Source organism: Morus notabilis, unplaced genomic scaffold, assembly GCF_000414095.1.
Source record: "Morus notabilis unplaced genomic scaffold, ASM41409v2 Scaffold446, whole genome shotgun sequence".
In the NCBI taxonomy this organism is placed as follows: Eukaryota; Viridiplantae; Streptophyta; class Magnoliopsida; order Rosales; family Moraceae; genus Morus; species Morus notabilis.
The window spans coordinates 86141-106136 of record NW_010364530.1 but is presented as its reverse complement, the minus strand read 5'-3'; the positions used below and the strand labels follow the sequence as shown (position 1 = coordinate 106136).

General features: G+C 34.1%; 1 protein-coding gene across 2 annotated transcripts; it reads right to left on the bottom strand.

Moving 5' to 3' along the window:
• Positions 1-11424: 11424 nt before the first annotated feature.
• Positions 11425-15181, bottom strand: LOC21395637 (amino acid transporter ANT1). Of its 2 annotated transcripts, XM_024171243.1 has the most exons (4): positions 14774-15181; positions 13690-13786; positions 13136-13443; positions 11425-12169 (listed from the first exon to the last, which is right to left on the bottom strand). In XM_024171243.1, the coding sequence occupies exons 1-4, from the start codon at positions 14990-14992 to the stop codon at positions 11765-11767; spliced, it is 1029 nt and encodes a 342-aa protein (XP_024027011.1). In that variant the 5' UTR covers positions 14993-15181; the 3' UTR covers positions 11425-11764. The 2 variants fall into 2 exon arrangements, with proteins under 2 accessions (XP_024027011.1, XP_010105071.1); XM_010106769.2 differs by having other exon boundaries at positions 13136-13786.
• Between the last annotated feature and the right edge of the window lie 4815 nt (positions 15182-19996).

The following is a 19996-nucleotide window of genomic DNA, read 5'->3' as shown; positions in this document are numbered from 1 at the left end:
GACAGACTGACACTTCTCTTACGGGTGGGATGAAAAAGTTTAGGAGCACTGTATCTAATGTAATGTTATTCCCAAAAGTTGGGCCCACTACAAAGCATGAAAGGGTCCCACTATGTTTCCACAAGAATATTAACGCATGAATGCCCATGGTGGTTTTGCTTTGCTGTGCTTCAGTGTGATGACAAAGGACGTTAAGAGATCAATCTTGGAGTACGACTTGCGACTCTCAAATCAAATTCTTGAAGGTTTCATAAAATAATAATAAATAAATAAAAAGGTTTTTGGCACAATTATCTCTTAAATTTGTTGTGATTTAACAAATCACTTCTTAAATTTTTAATTTTGACAATTATCTTCCCAACTTATAAATTTATTACAATGTGCTCCCATTTAACTAAATTTATTCGAATTTTTTATTAGATTTAATAGATTAAAAATTAATATATTAAAATATTTATTTACATTTAAATTTAAAAGTTAAAATTTTTTGTCGAACGTATTTTTTTGACACTAATTTAACATAATTATAGTTAAAATAAGATATATTATAATAATTTTATAAATTAAAAGTGTAACTTACTAAAATTAAAAATTTAGGAAATAATTTATTAAACTATGATAAGTTTACTTGACAAATATGCTAAAACTCCCAAAAAAAATAATCAAATTCTTAAAGGGGGAAAAATCAACTAAAATTCGAGAAAATGTAATAGCATCGTAGCCATGCTCATTGGTGTGGTGTCCGTCTCTATGGGAGTTTTGGAACCGTCCAATTTTCGATATTCTTTTTAATTGTCATAATTTTTTTCTTTCTATTTTTCTGGTTAAAATACATACAAATGACAATATTTACGTCATTAGTCAAAAACTCATATGACGTGCTAGTTTCCATAAAATAAAAAATGAAAATAAAAAGTTAACACAGCTATTCAGTGTGGTAATTTATAGTGAATTTATAATTTACGGATACAAATTTTCAACATTTAAAATTCAAAGGGACAAACTGCAATTGTGCGATGAATTCATGGAGTAATTTTAGTGACACAATGCTTGTCACCAAAGTGTTGTTAGTATTTTTTTTTTTCTTTTTAAGTGTTGCTAAAAAAAAAAATAATAATAATGTTAGTTTGAAAGGTAAAACGTGATGCATGACATATTGACATGCATCTAACTTATCCGGAAAAGAAACGATTGAGCTAGGAACATGTAATAGGGTAATGTCGTTGTAATTTGTGAATGTGGAGTTACGTATATAAGAGTTGTTCTGCTGACATTTCAGTATTGCTCCACGTGTCATAAGGTACAACTTTTGTGAGCGAACCCATGAGTGGTATGGTGGTCGGAGCGATGTAGACATGTAGTCGTGGTTCTCTCTGTAGTGGGGCTCACTTGCTTTCCGGCGGTTGCTGGTGACGGTGTGCGGTCTCCTCACTTTGGAGGCTCGGCCCTATTCTGCGTTCGGGCTCGCTTGCTATGTTGCAGTTTCCTTTTTAACTTTTAACAGCTGTTGGCTTGTAATCAGAGATCCGGTCAGTATTGTTTGGCCTTTTTCCTATTTTTGTGTTAGTCAAATAAAGGCGTTGATGTTTCTGCCGATTAGTTTTAGCGTATGTTGGCTGTTTTGTTAGTTTTTCATTGTAATAACGGAGGTAGTTTCCTTACCTTCTTTTGTAGGCTTTTTGTCTAATCCGCAAATCTGTTTCTTTTGCGGTGTTGTGGTAGGCCTTGGTGTCTTTGGTCTCTTAATCTCGTTTGATCGAAATTACCAACTAATTTTAGTGGTGTGTTTAGAAGAACTATATGTTTGCTCGAATTGTTGTGTGCCTCTTCAGTTTCCGCTTATTAGAACTCGGTACTCATATTACTCTCTTGAGTGTTTCAATTGAATTTACTGGTAATTCTAATCTATGGGTGGGGTTGAGTCGCTAATTGTGTTGAGGTATTTTACGTCAGAATTAGTGTGTAATTCTTTGATTTAGAATGCAATTTCTTTTTTTGAAAAAAAAAAAACAGTTGTATTTCCTTATTGCCCCACATGTCATAAGGTATAACTTTTGTGAGAGTGTAGCATCAAACTAATCATAGTTGAGAGCAAACAAAAAGCAAAGCTTTTCATGAATTGCTAATCTCAAATAATTTTAGTCCTCAGTCACAATTGACCCTTTTTAGACTTGGAATTTGGATGTCATCTCACTGAGACCAATCATATCCTTTGCTTGAATCCATACTAATTTTGACTAAGTTAATTAGACTTCTAAACATCAAGACAATATTTAGCAAAAGAAAAAAAAACAAATAAACATCAAGACAATATGTCAATTCTAATGTCTTCTTTGAGAACTGCACTCCTTTTTATTTGATTATCTTACATTTTTCATGGTAAACTTGATTATCTTGAATCATAAAGAGAGAGAGAAAAAAAAAGTTAACTGTTGTTAGCCTCTTAGTAGGAGTGGAAGAAATGATCAATCCATTATTTAGTTGGAGAGAACTGAAAAGAGAAAAAACGAGGGTAAAATTAAGAGTTTGCTTCAAGCCTACTGAATCCATCTTTAGCTGCTTAGCTTTTAAGGATTTAAGGAATACATTCAATTTTTAAAAAAATTATAATATATTTTACCCTCCAAAAGTTATGAACATTTAATTATGGGCAATATAATAATTAGTTAGATAATTATATTTATTTTGGACATGTTTGTTTAATCGTATTAAAATACCGTATTGTATAATAATACAATAATACAATGTTTGGTGTGACTATCATATTGTATAAATTAATACGGATGATAAATTAATATGGTTTATATCGTATTATTGAATACGACTCATTTTTAACGTATCGTATTGTATTATTCTATAATGGATCTATGATTTATGTCGGGATTGGGCATGACTAAGGATCAGAGTTTAGCCGACATAGAGTCATGCCAGAGCCTATAATTGTTTAAAAATTAAAGGGGCATAATGCAAGTTTATATTTGTAAAAATTAAATTTTGACCCCTTATTTTTTACAAATTTACATTTTGACCCTAATATTATAGAAAATTATATTTTGACCCTAAAACTTTTAGAAAATTATATTTGGACCCCAAAAACTTTTAAAATTTACATTTTGACCCAAAAATTTTAAGATTTTACATTTAGCCCCTTGTACAATATGTTATGACACCAAACAATGTATTGTATTATGATAATACAACACAATACAATATAATAAAAGTTACTAAACATGACTTTTATGTACTATTCCTCCCTCCTATCACAATATGAAGGGTTATCATAATTTTTTATGTATTTTGCATTCTTTATTCTTTTAACTCGTTTCAATTTTTTTACTATGTATCTCTCTAACCAAACAAAGCACTTATACACTCGGGACATGTTTGGTAGCTTGTATTGTATAAAGTGTATTGTATTGTGTTGTGACGACCCTGCTGAGTTGGTCGTCACTGTAACTAACTTTAACATAATATTTTTGAAACTCCCAAAATTAGAGAGATTTTTTTTTAAAATGCTACCTAGAATGCTGCAACATTTTTTTTAAATGTTGTAGCATTCTTTTTTTTTAAATGCTACATAAAATGTTGTAGTATTTTCTTTAAAATGTTGTAGTATTTTCCTTAAAATGCTGTATAGAATGTTGTAGCATTCTGAGCATAAATTTCTTTCTCTTAAAGAACTATATCATTTTTTCTAAATTTACTATAATGACATAATTTTGCTAGCTTACACAAACTTAGCATTAGGCTACAAACTTCCAAAACACAAGTTCATAGACATATTCAACAAAATATTTTTAAAATTTTAAACTATTGCGGAAATGATTGTGTGCGGTATCCCATCCCCAACCTCCACTCCGCTCGTCTGCTGCCTCGCCATTAGTCCATCAAACATTATGTGCATGTTGCTTACCTACAGTATAAATACTCTCAAATGAGTTTTCACTCAGCAAGTAGGAACTATTACTCGTAAAATAACTGAAAGTTCACATGACTATATATGCATGAATTGTTTATGTTGTCTTATGACGTTTTATCATAGTTTTACTGTCTGAATTTAACTTACTTACTAATGGGCCCGAGTGCTCGTACCATTGTGCGCAATCATCAGGACGTAAGGGTTTGCTAGGTCCCCAACGACACCGTGATTTAAACTGAACTGAGTACCTCCCTTGCGGAGGTTAGTACGACACTCAACTGTATTTCTTCCTATAAGTTCCTCTTAACTTATTAAGGTTTATGCAATATGACAAGGCAAAGCATATTATTACTATAACATGAAATATACTTAAACATATATAACTCATGTGTACTATTTATTCTAAAATCGATTTATACTGTAGGCAAGATTCCTACTTATCCGTTCTAGGAAGTGAAATCCTCTATTCGCCAAAGAGTTTGTTCTCTTTCTTTCTTGTTTCTGAGAATGAACACCCATTAAAAGTGTGAGATTTACTATCACTTGCTATTCTATTTTAGCAAGCTTGAAAGAAAGTCTAACTTCTCTATTTATGGCTCGCTTTCTCTTTTCCTATCTTAAGGATTAAAAAACCTTGTTTCTAATTTAAAGATTAGGTTTATTGAATCGTGATTACCTTACTTTTTATTAGCAAAGTCTGAAATCGACATACTTTCCTGAGATTATACTTCGAGTATTTTAGGGAACTCTTCTGTTCAACACCAAAATTGTTTTAACAGTTATGTAGTGTTTTTTTTTTCTAAGAAAATAGTTTAAAGCTTCTATTTAGAATTAAAACCAAGTTTAGCCTCAAATTCTAGAACTAAAACTAGCTTTAATCTCAAATTCCTAAACTAAATTTCGGCAGAGTTTCGCCTTATTTTTCTATGTTTCCCGAGCTAACTTTAGCTCGCTTTATACATTATTTTCACCTTCAAACACAAACCATATCCTTTCTCTTTCAAATACACCATCAATCATCATCATGGTTCTAGGGTTTCTCAACATTTCTATCAAAATTCTCTATATCAAGAATTGCTAGAAACAAAAGTTCAATAACCAAGAATCTATCCTTAATTCACTAGAATTCAAGTTCTTTAACCATTACAAGCAAATCACCATTTCTAGTTAAAAAAAATTCAATACTTCCCTACCCTTCCACGGCAGCCAAAGAAGAGGAAATAAAAAGAAAAACTTGAAATCTCAGCTTAGGGAATGAAGATCAAGCTCCAGTGACGCTATACCTCGGTTACTCCGTCGATTTCAGCCTAAATCCCTATTTTTCTCACTTTCAAAATTTTTTTCCTCTCTATTTCTCTTGGCTTGGCTCTATTGTTTCTTTTCCACATGAAAGTTACCATTATATGTATTTGTTCAACATTTGAACTGACCAACATAAAGCAAGGGACCAACAATGCAAAATTTGACTTTTCTAAGGACTTTTTTGTAAAAATTCAAACAAATATCTATTGCTTCCTCATCAAGTAGGCCGGCTGCCCTTCATTCCTTTTTCCACATGTCAAATCTCCTCCATCCAATCTTTTGTTACTTTTAATCTCAACCACTGACCATTTAATAATTATCCTATTTTGGTTCAACTTAATTTCCTGTCCAGTGCGCGTTTTATCCGCATTTTTCAGACAGTTGGTCAACTTAGTCAACTTTGACCATTGTTGACTAACTTTTTGAGGGCGACATTTTGGTCGACTCTTGGACAATAAATTTTGACTTGGTCCACTTAAATCAGTCGAAATCCCAATTTACGCGATTTGGCCTTCCGGATCTATTTTTCGTCCGTTCTTCATTCTGATTATTTCTAAAACCCTAAAATTGATGTCTTTCAATTCCCTTTCATTTCTTAACCTTAAGATTCATGTGTTGGCCCACTTGTGGGTTTAACACAACATTTTGTACATCTTTCCGTATTGCAGTCTGAAAGTCGGTAACAGTATCTTACCTAACTTAAATTCTTAATTACTTACTTGATGTTATCTTGCTTACATAAGCAAGGTTTAGTGAACACTTAGTAATCACACCTTAATGTTCTATTCTTATAGCTATTCTTATTACTTCATACTGACTTTTGAGAATTTACTTAGTTGACATGAAATTTCAGTCCCCGACTTTGTTAACTTCTGAACCTATATTGTATCTAAATTTCTTTACTAATACACTGCCCCTTTAATTTCCTCTTATATGTTTGGAAATTAAGGGTTTTCTCTTTAAATGTCAGACCGTTTCTCTATACGCTACTGACATTATACTGCACTAAGAGATTCCTGAGATTAGGATTCTCAAACTGTATATGCACGAAGGATTTCTTCCACCTTAATTACAGTAGGAATTTATCAACTGAATTTACTTGTTCTTAAATTTATGAACTCATCATAAGACTTGCTACATAATTTAGGAATACTGATATTAATTTCATAAATCTTTCAGTCACAAAATATGACAGTAAGTAACTGAGTAAAGTCCTTGACTTAAATAAATAAATTTACATGATTTAATTCTAGGATTTTCTCAGTCATTACAATTGTGTTGTGTTGTATTATCATAATACAATACTGTGTTTGGTGTCATGACGTATTATATAAGGGGTCAAATGTAAAATTTTAAAAATTTTAGGGTCAAAATATAATTTTTGAAAAATTTTGGGGTAAAATATACTTTTTTAAAAGTTTTGGGGCCAAAATGAAATTTTTAAACATTTGGGGTCAAAGTGTAACATTACAAAAGTGTTTGGGTTCAAAATGTAATTTTACAAAATATTTGGGGTCAAAATGTAATTTTAAAAAATATAAAATTGCATTGTGTCCCCTCAAATTTTCAACAATTATAAATTCCGTTGTGACTTTATATCGGTCCGATCATGATTTCTAGTCGTGCTCATCCCCGACATCAATCATCAATTCACTATAAAATAACACAATACAATACACTAAAAATGAGCCGTATTTAATAGTACGACATAAATTGTATTAATTTATCATCGGTATTAGTTTATACAATACAATAGTCATACCAAACATAGTATTATTATAAAAACAAACATGGCTTTAGTGGCATGATCCAAGCTTTATTATTGTGATTTCAACCGTTTAATCTAGTTAAATAGTGCCCTTTAAACAACGATTACTTCCACACAATAGAGACATATATATATAATACATAGATAGATACATAACCACCCGGCTGATCCAACAGATAGATACACCCATATATGTACATGCCTAAAACAAACAGAATTTTCCCAAAGACAGCTAGAGATGCATTATTCTAATAATTGGGATAAAGTGAAAGATATGAGAGGACCACATTAGGTCTCATATGTTTCCCCCACCGAATGAGTTTTTTCTTCATTTCGTTTTTAGGGGACCGAATGAGTCATTTTTCACTTCATATAATTGTCCAAGAGAAAAGCCATTCCAATCTCCAAGAGCACCAAAGCACACATGAGTATCTTCGTTTACTCAAGTGGCATATCTTTAATCTTTAATTAGATACTGAGAATAACAACTTTTTGTGGCTGTAATTGTACACTAAAGAAGTTGTCTTGAAAGTGACGTGATTTCGAACTTTTTCCTTTAAACCTGATTCTCTTTCTCTTTTTCTTTTGATACGTGCGACTTTTTTTTTTGTTCTGAATATTTATAGGCCTTTTTTTTTGGTGAAAATTTATAGGCTTATTTGTGACTAAAGAATGAGGAACTTGTCCTTACTCAACCCACTTTCACTTTCGATTCCACTTTGTAATCTAAACCAAAAGTAGTGTGTTTTGTGTGTGTGTGTGTGTGTGTGAATGTTAAGCCGGTGAGTGGGAAGAGCATTAGCTTTTGGAGCATCCAAATGTGTCCATCTCCTGAAAAGCTATATAGTAATCATTTTTAAGATCCTTTTTGTTGGTAGATAGAGAAATGTAAGGAAGACGGCTCTGTGACACTGCTACTTATGAATGTCCAATGTCAATCCTCCATGCAACAACCCTCCCTCTCGGACGTGGATCAATGTTGGTAGGCATTGTGGAAATGGTTAAGATTGGAACCAAGGATTAATCTTGTAACATTATGATTAATCACTAATCTTTTGAACTGGGAGATTCGTATTCGATGGTTTATCAGGGGAAAAAAATTACAATTCTAATGACTTGAGTTTAATTTCTTTCGAAATTAAGGGAAAAAATTGAAGTTACAACATGATTTGATAAGCAAATAATTCTTTTAATAATTTTGTTAACTATTTTTAATTTAATATACATGCATTATTAAATTAAGAACACTCTGTTTGTTCAAATCGGGTGAAAATTATGTTTTTTTTAAGGGAAAATATATTAGAAAGTGTGAAAAGTTAATACAAAAGCCAATCTAACCACGTCTCCTATTACAAGAAACACGACGATGACAAATAGCTAGTTCCATAATGTAAACTCGAATTGAATGCTCAAGAGAAATAATGTGTATTGAGTTACACAAACAAAAGACATCAAAAGTACCAATACACCATAAAAGAGAGCATACACACTGCTTTTTTACATATAATTTATAATCGATGAACAATATTAGACCAAATTGATGTTAAGATCTCACAACACCTAGACCACGAAAAAAGAACTGGAAAAAAAATCGGTCAGATGGAAAACATAGACCACTAAGCAAATGACATAAATACACAAAGTAATCGAAGTAAGAACCAACACTGATATAAAAACTAAAATATCAAAACACCAAAGAAAAAGAATACTAAAAGACTCCAAGACCCATTCTTGAAGTCTACGGGTTGAGATGTATGTTGTAGAATTATCCACATAGAATAACAAGACATCTTGAGATAGGGTGGCAGTTCGTGTTGCCGTATCGTGTTCGTATCATATTAACCTTCTTAGTTGACACGGTAAGTCTTGACACGAACACGATTCATTTATTATTCGTGTTGAAATACAAAATCTAAATACGATCTGTATATTGGCGGGTTGACACGACACTGCACAACTAACCCGTTTATTAAACATGTCATAATAGTATCGTGTCAACTTATTTCTAATAATCCGTTTATAAAATGAATGATAATAAGATCGTGTCAACATATTTCTCAACCTATTTTTCTTTATATATATATATATATATATATATATATTTGTAGATATAGTTAATAGATGAGTTGTAATTGTGTTGTGTGCAGGTCAATTACGGGTTGGCGGGTCAACTTGAATACAACACACTATTTAATCGTGTTTTATGGATTCGACCTAATTTTGACCCAAACTTATTTATGATAAACTCAAACCCGCTAATTTCGTGCGGGTTTCGAGTCATGTCGTCATGTTGCTATCCGTATTGCCACCCTTACCTTGAGAGACCAATGTCGTGGTCCGCCCTAACAATAACGTGTGAAATGCATGGATCCCATGACACTGCTACATACACCGCCTACACTACATGGATCGAAAATCCCAAAGATCTTGGTCTTTGGGCGCACTAAGGTTCATTTAGTACAAGAATTGAAATTAAGGTGATTCTAATCGTAATTCTAGAACCAGAACCATGATTCATGATTTTGGGTTCAAATCATGATTCTGAAACCATGATTCAAAATCAGGAGTTTGAATCACCTTGAATTAAGAAGGAAGTCGTTTTAGAATCATGATTTGAGCTAGTTTAAAACATCATATTAAATTTTAAATCATCCAAACTAAACACTAATTTTAAATCAGGATCCAAAATCAGTGTAAATCTTGCAATCACCCTCCAAAAGTCGATCCATCTCATTTGCTACCTAGAAACGCACTCTATCACCACGACCTTCCAACCCACAACTAGGCAAAAAGCTTATTGTCAAGGTTTAGGCTAGGAACTGAGCGACGCGATTAGAGGCGCCGCCAAAACTTCGTTTGTTCTTCTCTACTTTCTTCTCTCTCTCACTCTTCGATTCTCTTGAAGAAAGACTTTGTCGCTCTCATATATATATATATATATATATTCAAAAAAAATCCTCATTGAAATATACAAATCTTAATATTATTTCATATTCAACTTAACTGACTTCTAAAATGATAATTAGAACAAATAGGATCACCAACTAATCGAGTCTGCGAACTCTAACTTGTGCTAGAACATTAGTTCAAGGAATTTGTCGATGAACTTTTCCGAGTTCACTTTCACCTTTCGAAAATCGAGATTCTAGAATTGACAATTCTTATCTACATCCCCTTAGAAGTCGATTTACAATCTCCTTTGAAAATTGTGAATAGACTACTTGGCAGCACGCTTGAAGCCACCAAAACAAATACAATTAGGGGTAAGGATATAGGCCAGTTTGAGTCATCTCCACTATGTTATATGTATATTTACCTACCGATTGTTAGTCTTATCTCTTGAAAAAGTAAAAAACAGCTTTTCACTTTATTGTCACAAAGTATAATTATAAATAAATCTAGTAAAAATATCAAGATTGATATAACGATTAATTCATTTATTATTAAAAACTGGAGTTAAATAATTAATTCTACTAAAGAACGTGGAGATTTTTTTTTTATTATTTTGTGAATGATCTTTTCATGCGCTTTTTTTCATTGACATTCACGTAACTCCACAGACAAAATCGAAGTCAAAAAGAAAAAAAAAAAATTTGTTCAATTTGATGCTCTACTATATGTGAGTGAATATATTTATGGTTAAACAAGAGAGATTGAATTAATATATAACATATCCTGTTCTTAAAAGAAAAAAAAAAAAGAGTTTTCTTTTCCTTTCAAAAGGTCAAATCTCGATGATCTATCTCTAAAAGAAGGATTCTTTATTGGTTAAAGAAGAAAATAGCATAGAATATTGGATTCTATAATTGAAAGGTGGATTATGTTTTTTTCAAGTTCGTTTAGAAAGAAACGTGGAAGTTTTTTGCTTGTAGAAAGAAACGTGAAAGTTGAAGTTGCACTAAAACTTTTTTCAACGCAATGGATAAGAATGAAAAGAGTGAAAGAGTCTTTCCCAATCGAAAAGTCACTTCATCTTTTTTGCATATGCACTTTTGATGGTAGTTTTCTGGTAAATGGCAAGGTATCACTTTCTGTGTATGTAATATTTTTGAAAGGTATACTGCAACTAAAGCGAGATTGAAAGGCAGATTGCACAAGCTAAAGAGTAGTTCATGAAAATGACTGTATAACGACCGTTATCACAAAGACTGGTGAAGCTCCTTGACATATAAGTTATACAAATTACAAGCACTTACTACATCATAGAGTCACTTTCCGACTAAAATCCTAAATTTCATCTCTCAACAAAAGATTTGAGTTTCTTTTTTTTTTTCCTAGCTAAATAAAAGGAAAAACTAATGAGAATCCAGGAGAAGACCCAAAAACTAAATAAAAAAATAATTTTAATCCTAAATTTCATCTCTCAACAAAAGATTTGAGTTTCTTTTTTTTTTTTCCTAGCTAAATAAAAGGAAAAACTAATGAGAATCCAGGAGAAGACCCAAAAACTAAATAAAAAAATAATTTAAAAAAAAAAACTACCATACTATGCTACTTTTGCTAGCAATTAATTCTACTACAAAACCCTTAGAAAACTGCTAGAATGAAAACCCAAGTTTCGCGTCCTGCTGTGGAATCTAAGGATGGCCGAGGTACCATAGTCGCAACTGTTGCTAACATAACTCGGCAAACATTTCATACATTGTTCTTCTTGCGCCTGTAGGCTGTGGTCATCCATTTATCTTCCTCAAGTTAAAAAGAACTAATTTATCCGTTTCACAAGGCTTGACTTCACCAAAAACATTTTCTGGGTCAAAATTCGGCTTTTTAACCAATCATACACCAACTACGGTGTTATAAGTACCATAAGCAGCGAAAAGCATGCCACATGACAAGATGACAAAATCCAAGGCTCTTTGCCACAGATTTAGAGAGGACCAGAATATTTTCAGATGAAATATGGCTGGCAAAACAAACGAGATTAATGCACATACGGTACTCCCAACAAGAGAGGCGAATACACCAAACGCCGGCACGCATGAGGCCAATATCGCCAATCCGATTACCAACATAGAACGGCTCAGGTATATTCCAAACTTTCCTATGCTTGTTGTTGAATAGCCATTGGTATTTTCGGCATCCTGAAACCAGTTGCTCTTCTTTAACCTTCCCTCTATGATCTCGTTAATGGGATGTACCATGATTGGAAATGTGAATACAAGCCCCAAGCACATGCCAATCTGTAATCAGTCAGCAAAAACACCAAGAAGAAGATCAAGAAACAGGTAAGGACTATTATTATTCTTAAAGGCACACAATACTGCATTGAAGTCGTAGGTCTCTTTTAGTCCATACCCGGCCAGACCAAACCTTAAAATCATAGTTTTCATTTGATTTTGTCATCAACGGAACTATTAAAATATGTTATCTATATCAAATGGATAACAAGATTAGTGGTCAAATTTTATTGGACTAAGACATGCTATGGTCCCGCCATGAAGTAAGCATATCAATCAAAATAAATGAAAAGCAAAGGCTTTAATATCATTTCTTTAAAGGGAAATACGGACATTCCAAGTCCAACACATGACTCTCTCTCTGAGAACTGCACACAATTTCTTGTATCCAAATAGTTAAACGAAATAAAGTAATGCAAAAACTTTACATTGAGAATACTGCGTCTATCTAGTATTAAGATAAACAGACCCAAGAATAACAGCAATTATATAAAGATGACAATGATGAACCCCAGACAACACATAAACTTATAAGCAAGGACAAAAAGACAGCTTGGTTGAAAAACTAAATACATGTTTTCTAGGACAATGACAAAAACCCACACTGAATCAAATCCATAAGTTATTACAATGTGACAGAAAGGATTATTTGCACCATATTAGAAAACATGAAAGAGCAGAATGAGCTGCAAAATTAACTCCGTTCATTTTAGCATCTTCCATAAGTGCGACCACATGCAAAGCAATGAAGCGTTGCACGCAATTTTGATGTTTCATTTTCAGCCTCATTATTACACATGGAATGTAATATAAAGTTTGAAACTAGGAACTAGGAAGTTGGTTTTTAAATTTGATATTGCTGGTTTTATAAATCTAATCAAGTTTATTCAAATTTTTGAAATAATACTCGAAAATTTAAGACTAAATCTAAAAGTATAAATAGATTAACTATTAAGGTTGTAGCAGTACCTGAACGGCCAGTGCCCACCAATCCCTAGGGAGATTGAGAGTGACTATATCTCTCGTTTCATCACCATACGCCATGTAACCAAAGAACCCGAACAAAACATACAAAAGGGTGATCCCAGTAAAAGCCTGAGCGAGCAACTTGGGAAAACTTCTTTTGTCTCTCATTGAGCCCTCCAATGCCAATGTCATCCCAAAGCCCTCAAAGCAAAACACCGCCATGCCTCCGGCAAACGGCAAGCCCCCAATATTCGACGTTATAGCCGTCCTTTCCTTGAAAGAAAACTCACCCCCTAAAGCCTGCTGTATGTCTTCCTTGACCACAATCCCCATAGCCAACACATTGCAGATATCAGCAAATATGCTAAAGGGTGCTAAAGCAGATAAGCTTCCAATCCATGAAAACCCAATTTCAATTGGGACAAGCAAGAGTATGAAGGAAGAGAAGTTCCAATGGCCTTTAAACACTGATGAAAGGTTTTGTCCTATAAACACAAGGTAGGCCACGGAGCCTCCACATTGTGACAAGAAAATGAGAGACTCAGCTAGAAAACGACCTGTCGTTCCCATGCTTTCATAGCCCAAGTCGCCATAGGTTTTTCTGTTTGTTGAATCTTCCTCTTCTTCAGATGCCAACTTGTCCCTACACTTGACCTGCCCATCACCAAAACCACGAGTGAATCATAACCCCTTTTATATAAATTCTAGTCCAAAAGAAATAAAGGGCCCATTTGGTAACATTTTCAAAATGATTTTATTTTCAGTACAAAAGTAAAAATGAGATTGTTTTGAGAATCATTCTGTGATTGATTTTAAAATTGCATTTGGTTATTTTTTAAAGAGATTATTTTGAACGCAATAAAAAGTGAAAATCGTATTTGGTTATAATTATTAATTAATATATTATAACATTGTTGATAAGTATTAGAAAATGAAAACAGAAAAGGGAAAATAACTTTCAACCATTTTTTAATTCCTTCACAAAAATCATTCTTACTGTTTTTTTTTTGTTTTCGTTTTCATTTTTAAAATATTTGCTAAACAAACACGGTTTGTAAACCGTTTTCATTTTCGTATCTTTATGAAAACGTTTTTAAAAACAATCTAAAATCAATTCCAAACGCACTAAAATTTCCTTTTTGTATTTTAAATCAAAGAACAAATGTGTAAGTATACTCCAAATTATTCTTAATCCAAGGTTCTCTCCCCCACAAATCACAAAATTAATTTTCGTGGGAAACAAACAGCACATGTTTGTTATACATTTGAGTCCAAAAGGAAATTGAAAGGAAAAAAAAAAAAAGGAAAGGAATATTGCACATGCACTAAACCATTCTTACTTCAAGGTTTTTTCTTTTTTTCCCCAAAAATACACAAATTAATTTTCCTGAGAAACAAACAGAGCATATCTTTCAGGTTTTCTTTTTCCCTAAAAAGACACAAATTAATTTTCATGGGGACAATTTCAAATTGTGAATCACCATCGCAAGAAAAGTTGAACAATTTATGAGTGTTAAGTCGGAACGAATGATTTACGGGTGAGAATATACGCATGACATAGATTCATTTTCGCGGGAAGCAAACAGAGCACATGAAGTTCCGAATTCCCAGAAATTTGAAGTTTTGAGAGCGAAAACTTACGAGAAGAAGCATGCAATAATAGGTGGCGAGACCGGCAACGATGATGCCGAGCGAGCCGGCGAGCCAACCGGCGATTCGGAGAGCGAAAGGGAGGCCCAAAACGCCGGTCCCGACGATCGAAACGACGATGTTCGCTAGGGTTTGAACCGTCGAAGTTGTTCCCAAAGCTGCTCCCGAGTCCAGCAATGGAATTCCAGCGGTTTTGCCTCCGTCTTCCATTTTCCTCGAGCTTCACAGAAGCTTTCAAGCTCTCTCTCTCTCTCTCTCTATATATATATATGTGTGTTTCTCTCTCTAGGAATTTCCGTGAATATAAGACTAACCTGTCATTTGAGATTGACTAGTACCACATGGTGATTCCAATCTGAGCAGACTATCTTGGACGTATTATCATGCATAAATACATATATAAATATATGTATACAAACATATTATTCTATACAAATCTATGTGATATATATGCATGGCAAGTGAAAAATGTTTGAGATTCGGATGACACAACTTCCCTATACGGTTGTTCTTTCAACACGACAACGCAGAACAGCTATTAATCTTCCAGTCGGTGGTTTTTTATTTTTTATTATTTTTTACTTCAGTTTTTACCATACTTTGTTTTTTAAGGTACACTAAAACCAATACTTTCTGGACCTTGAAATTTAGATATAAATACTTAAAGGGGGATATGGTTTTAATTTAATTTATATTTGCTGAAGATAAGATTTAAACTTATATTTGATTTGAACGATGAAAATGATAAGATCGAGAGTCTTCTCTAAAAGAGAATATGATGAACCATAAGATTTTCCTAAATTGCTTGAAAATTTTTTAAATTTTTGATAAGCATGAATGTCTGTAATAGAAATTTTAAAGATTTGATCGAATCAATTATTACCAAAATTGATTCTAAAATGCCAATAATATATTATTATATTATGTCCTGTATAATTTTATTTACAATGTTGAGACCTGTTCTTTGCACTTCTCTTTTATGTTATTAACTTATCTCAATTTTTTTAAGGGATAATTTCATTTCAATTTTTTTTTAAAAAAATAAAGAAACAAATTTGGCTTAGAAATCGGGTTTTTTTATTTTTTAACATGGATAACATACATGATATGTTCATTTAGCCACTGGCCATTTTTCTCAGTTAAAAAAGCCCCAGCCCCCCCAGGTAGAATAAGTAGTTATGGGCAAATTGCAACTTCAGTCATTTTAGGCTTAGCAAAAGAGAATGTTGCACTCCTAAAAAAAATAAAAATAAAAAATAAAAAATAAATGAGAATGTTGCACATCTAACTCAACAATTTTTTTGCTACCAAATATGACGCCCAAAATCCCGTACAAGATGAGCAAATTGGATTTTAATTTTCTAATACGATTAATTGATTGTGGTCATTTCTTGAAAAAAAAAAAAAAAAAAAAAAAAAAAAATTTTAAAAAAAAAAAAAAAAAAAAAAAAAAAAACTTATCGATAAGAATAGAAGATTTTATTACGCTAAGGTAGGGGTCACTTACCACCCCCACCAACCCCCAAAAAGTAATAAAAAGTAATAATCTCATATTTAGTCTTCAAAAACAGGTCAAATCCTCAATTGCCTTTTCTGTTGAAGGACCAATTTAAAATAATTTGGTAGAACAGAGATGAAAACGACATTTGGCTTATACTTCAGGATTAAAAATGAGATTAATCAATAAATACGCGTGTGTGTGTGTGTGTAGTGTTAGTAAGGCCTATTCTGAGAATCGGAATAATCAGACATTTTACCTTCTAGATTGTCGTTTGTGAGATTTTTTCTCGTGTTCTTCTCGGACACTCGAACAGGTTGCTTCTCAATCATTGGTCGGCAGTTCTCGCCAACAAGCGGCAGCGTGCAGTCCTCTTGAAATATGGGAACTTGGACCCCCTATGTATAGAAAAATCTCAGCACGGAAACCAAAGCGTCACAGCCCAGAATCTTGCCGAATCGTTGTCCAATCTGAACGCCCCACGTGTCCACTTACGCCAGCACGTCCCATCGTGTCAGAAGAGAGAATCCCGAGTAGGTCGTAACTCTGCACCAGACGGATTGCTCCCGAATAGTGGTCGGCACAAGTGCGCCTTCCCGACCAGCCGACGAGGCGCACTGGGGGGCTGCTGCTGGTGACCTGATTGACTCATGCTTGTCGATCACTTATCCGCCGTAGTATCACCGAGCAAATCTCGGCCGTTTAGCTTCCGGTTTGTTTGCCGAACAGCACGCGGTAATCCCCTTTCCTGCTCGCCACTAAAGGTATGTTTGGTTCATCGATTTAGAATTATGATTCAGAATTATTCTCGATTTACGTGTGTTTTTTGTGTGAGAAAATACTGTAACGAGCCACAAACCATGATTTGAATCATTGCACGAATACAGCAACCAAACACACTCTAAGATTCGGCCTCGACAGATTTTAGTGGACTGCTCTTCAACTCTGGTTTGCTGAACAGAAATTGGAGAAAAGATTATACATTTGACCGTCCATTAGAGATCATCTCCACGGTCTATCTGGGCCACTGTATGACTGGTGTGGATAGGTGACACCTGGGACCGCCCCTGATAGAGCTGTACGGCCACCCCGTGGTATTGAGATATGAATAATTTTTTCCAACGAACTTCGCCCTTCTTTCCATTGTTTCGAAGAGAATACTAAGAAGACATTTAGTTTATGAATTCAGAATCATTTTCAGTTTATATGTATTTTTGTAAGAGAAAATATTATAATGAGTTATAAATTATGATCTGAATTATAACACGGATTTTTATTCTAAACGCACCCTAACTTAATTGTCGGAGGGTCATTGACGAGCACCACACCGGTGTAGAGATGTCAAACGTGCCGTGCCGAGCCGGCACGACACGCTTGACCCCAGGCCCATTACGGGCATGGGCCGTGCCTGGGCCGGGCCTGAGAAGAAAAACTCAGGCCCGGTCCAGGCCCTTGGCCCTAGTCCATAATAGGAGTACACATAAATGACTGCCCCGTTAAAAACCTTGCTAAGTAAAACCCGTGGAGAGATCGGGACAAAACCTTAGCGAAGGAAAAAAGAGTGCAGTAGCTAGGAATAGTAAATTACAAACCTAAGTGCTTCCAGAAGATTCTGTTATTTCTAAGTTAGAAAAATATTCTTGCATCGAATCATCTGTGTATTGTTGTTTTCGTCTTCTGGCATCTTTCCAGTCTTTAACGCACATTAGTCCCTCCAAGATATCTGGATGCATTTTGCTTCTCTTCTCGTCAAGAATTCGGTTGCTTGCGCTAAAAGCTTGCTCCGATGCTACCGTTGACACTGGATTTGTAAGAATGTCACTAGCTATTATGGACAGTGTTGAAAAACGATCGGTCTTGCTCTTCCACCACTGTAAGATGTCTAGTTTGTCGTCATCGATTACAAAATTTGCTTCAAAATATTTGACTAGTTCCGTAGACGCTTGTGTTGAGGACGATCCTGCCGTTTTCTCTTTCTTCTTCAAGAAACTCCACAACTATCCTTTAGGCCCCGAACTGGTAGTTGACAACGAAGTTCCCTGTTCTTTTTTACCTGTGCTATATTTTACTTCATACAAACTAAAAACTTTTTCTAACATTTTCTTAGCGTTAGTAATACTTAGTTGCATATCTATTTCTAAATTCTCTGCGATAGCAGTCATCAATGATTCAGTTCCATCTACTCCGCACCCAGGATCTAAAATGGTTGCCAATGCTTATAACATTGACAACTTGACCAATAACTTTTAAATTTATTTTCCATTAAGTTAACTATATTTCCAAAAAGTTATGTATCCCTATAATAAGAAAATGTTTCTGAAATATTAAATAGTTTATGTAAAACTAAATGTGCAGTAGGATAATAAACTCCAGAAAGTAATTCAGTAGCATTGTAAAAAACTTCTAGAAATTTAAAAAAATACTCAGCAATCTGCCAATCATGATCGAAAATTAAAATTTGATCGTTCTTACTGTTTACGTATGTCGTGATAATCTGTGAATACGGGAGTACTGCCTTCAACATTAAATATGTTGAATTCTACCTATGTCTCACGTCAGTTGGAAACTTTCTTGGGCGCATTTGGCTGTTTCTGCAATATTGTTTGAATTCTTGGAGCCGAGCTCCAGAACTAGATATGAATGATAATGATTCTCTAATATTTGTAAGATTAACTGAGATATGTTCAATGCCTGCCTGAACTACTAAATTAATAATGTGACATGCACACCGTTGATGAAAAATTTTCCCTCCAAATGCTGGTTTCAAACTACGTTTAAACAGATTAATTGCAGCTATATTAGCTGACGCATTATCAAAAGCAATTGTTAAAACTTTATCCTCTATCCCATAAAACCCAAAAATTTCCATTATTGTATTAAAAATAGTTGCGTTATGGGGGTATGAACATAAACGAAAACCAATTATTCTTTTTTGTAAAACCCAATCGTCATCAACGTAGTGCGCTGTGACACATAAATATCCAGTTTTATTGTACTCCTCCCACAGATCAGAAGTGCAAGAGACAATAGCATTAAAAGTCCTAAAATTATCAACAAGAGATTGTCTCATTGCATAAAAAACTTTCATGCAATCAGAACGAGTTGTGTTTCTACTTACCCATTTAAATTGTGGGCAAAATGTTGTCTGGATGAATTCTTCGAACGAGGCATCATTTGTTAAAAAAAAGAGGCAATTCGGCACTAGCTAGAAATTTAGCTAGTGCCTCACGAGCACATTGTGCATCGTATGTAAAATTTTGTAACCCCTGTGATGTGAGTGATAGTGTTTGTTGGCGGGAGTCTACACTCCCACCTTGGTGCAACGGTAGACATACTTTCCAATGTCTATCCAGATGACCAGTACCCCCACCCTTTTTATTAGAAAAATGTTTTTTACAATATTTACATACCGCACGAATTTTCATCTCACCTGTTTTGGATTTGGTCGGGGCTCATCGGTGAAATGCTGCCGTGCCGGAGAAGTTCGCGGTCTTTTTCCTCTGCCGCGTTCTCCAACTTCCTCGTTGTGTACTAAAGCATTATCCACCGGAGCATTTTCTGGTTCAGTGGGGGTGGGGTTGGGAGGCATCATTTCATCCTCATAAAATGGCTCATCACTAAGCTCAGGAAGAGCAGTGAAATCAGGGAAGTTTGGAGCGGCCATTTCTGAAAATTGATAGAACTTGATTGAACTTTGTAAATGAAAGAGCTAGAAA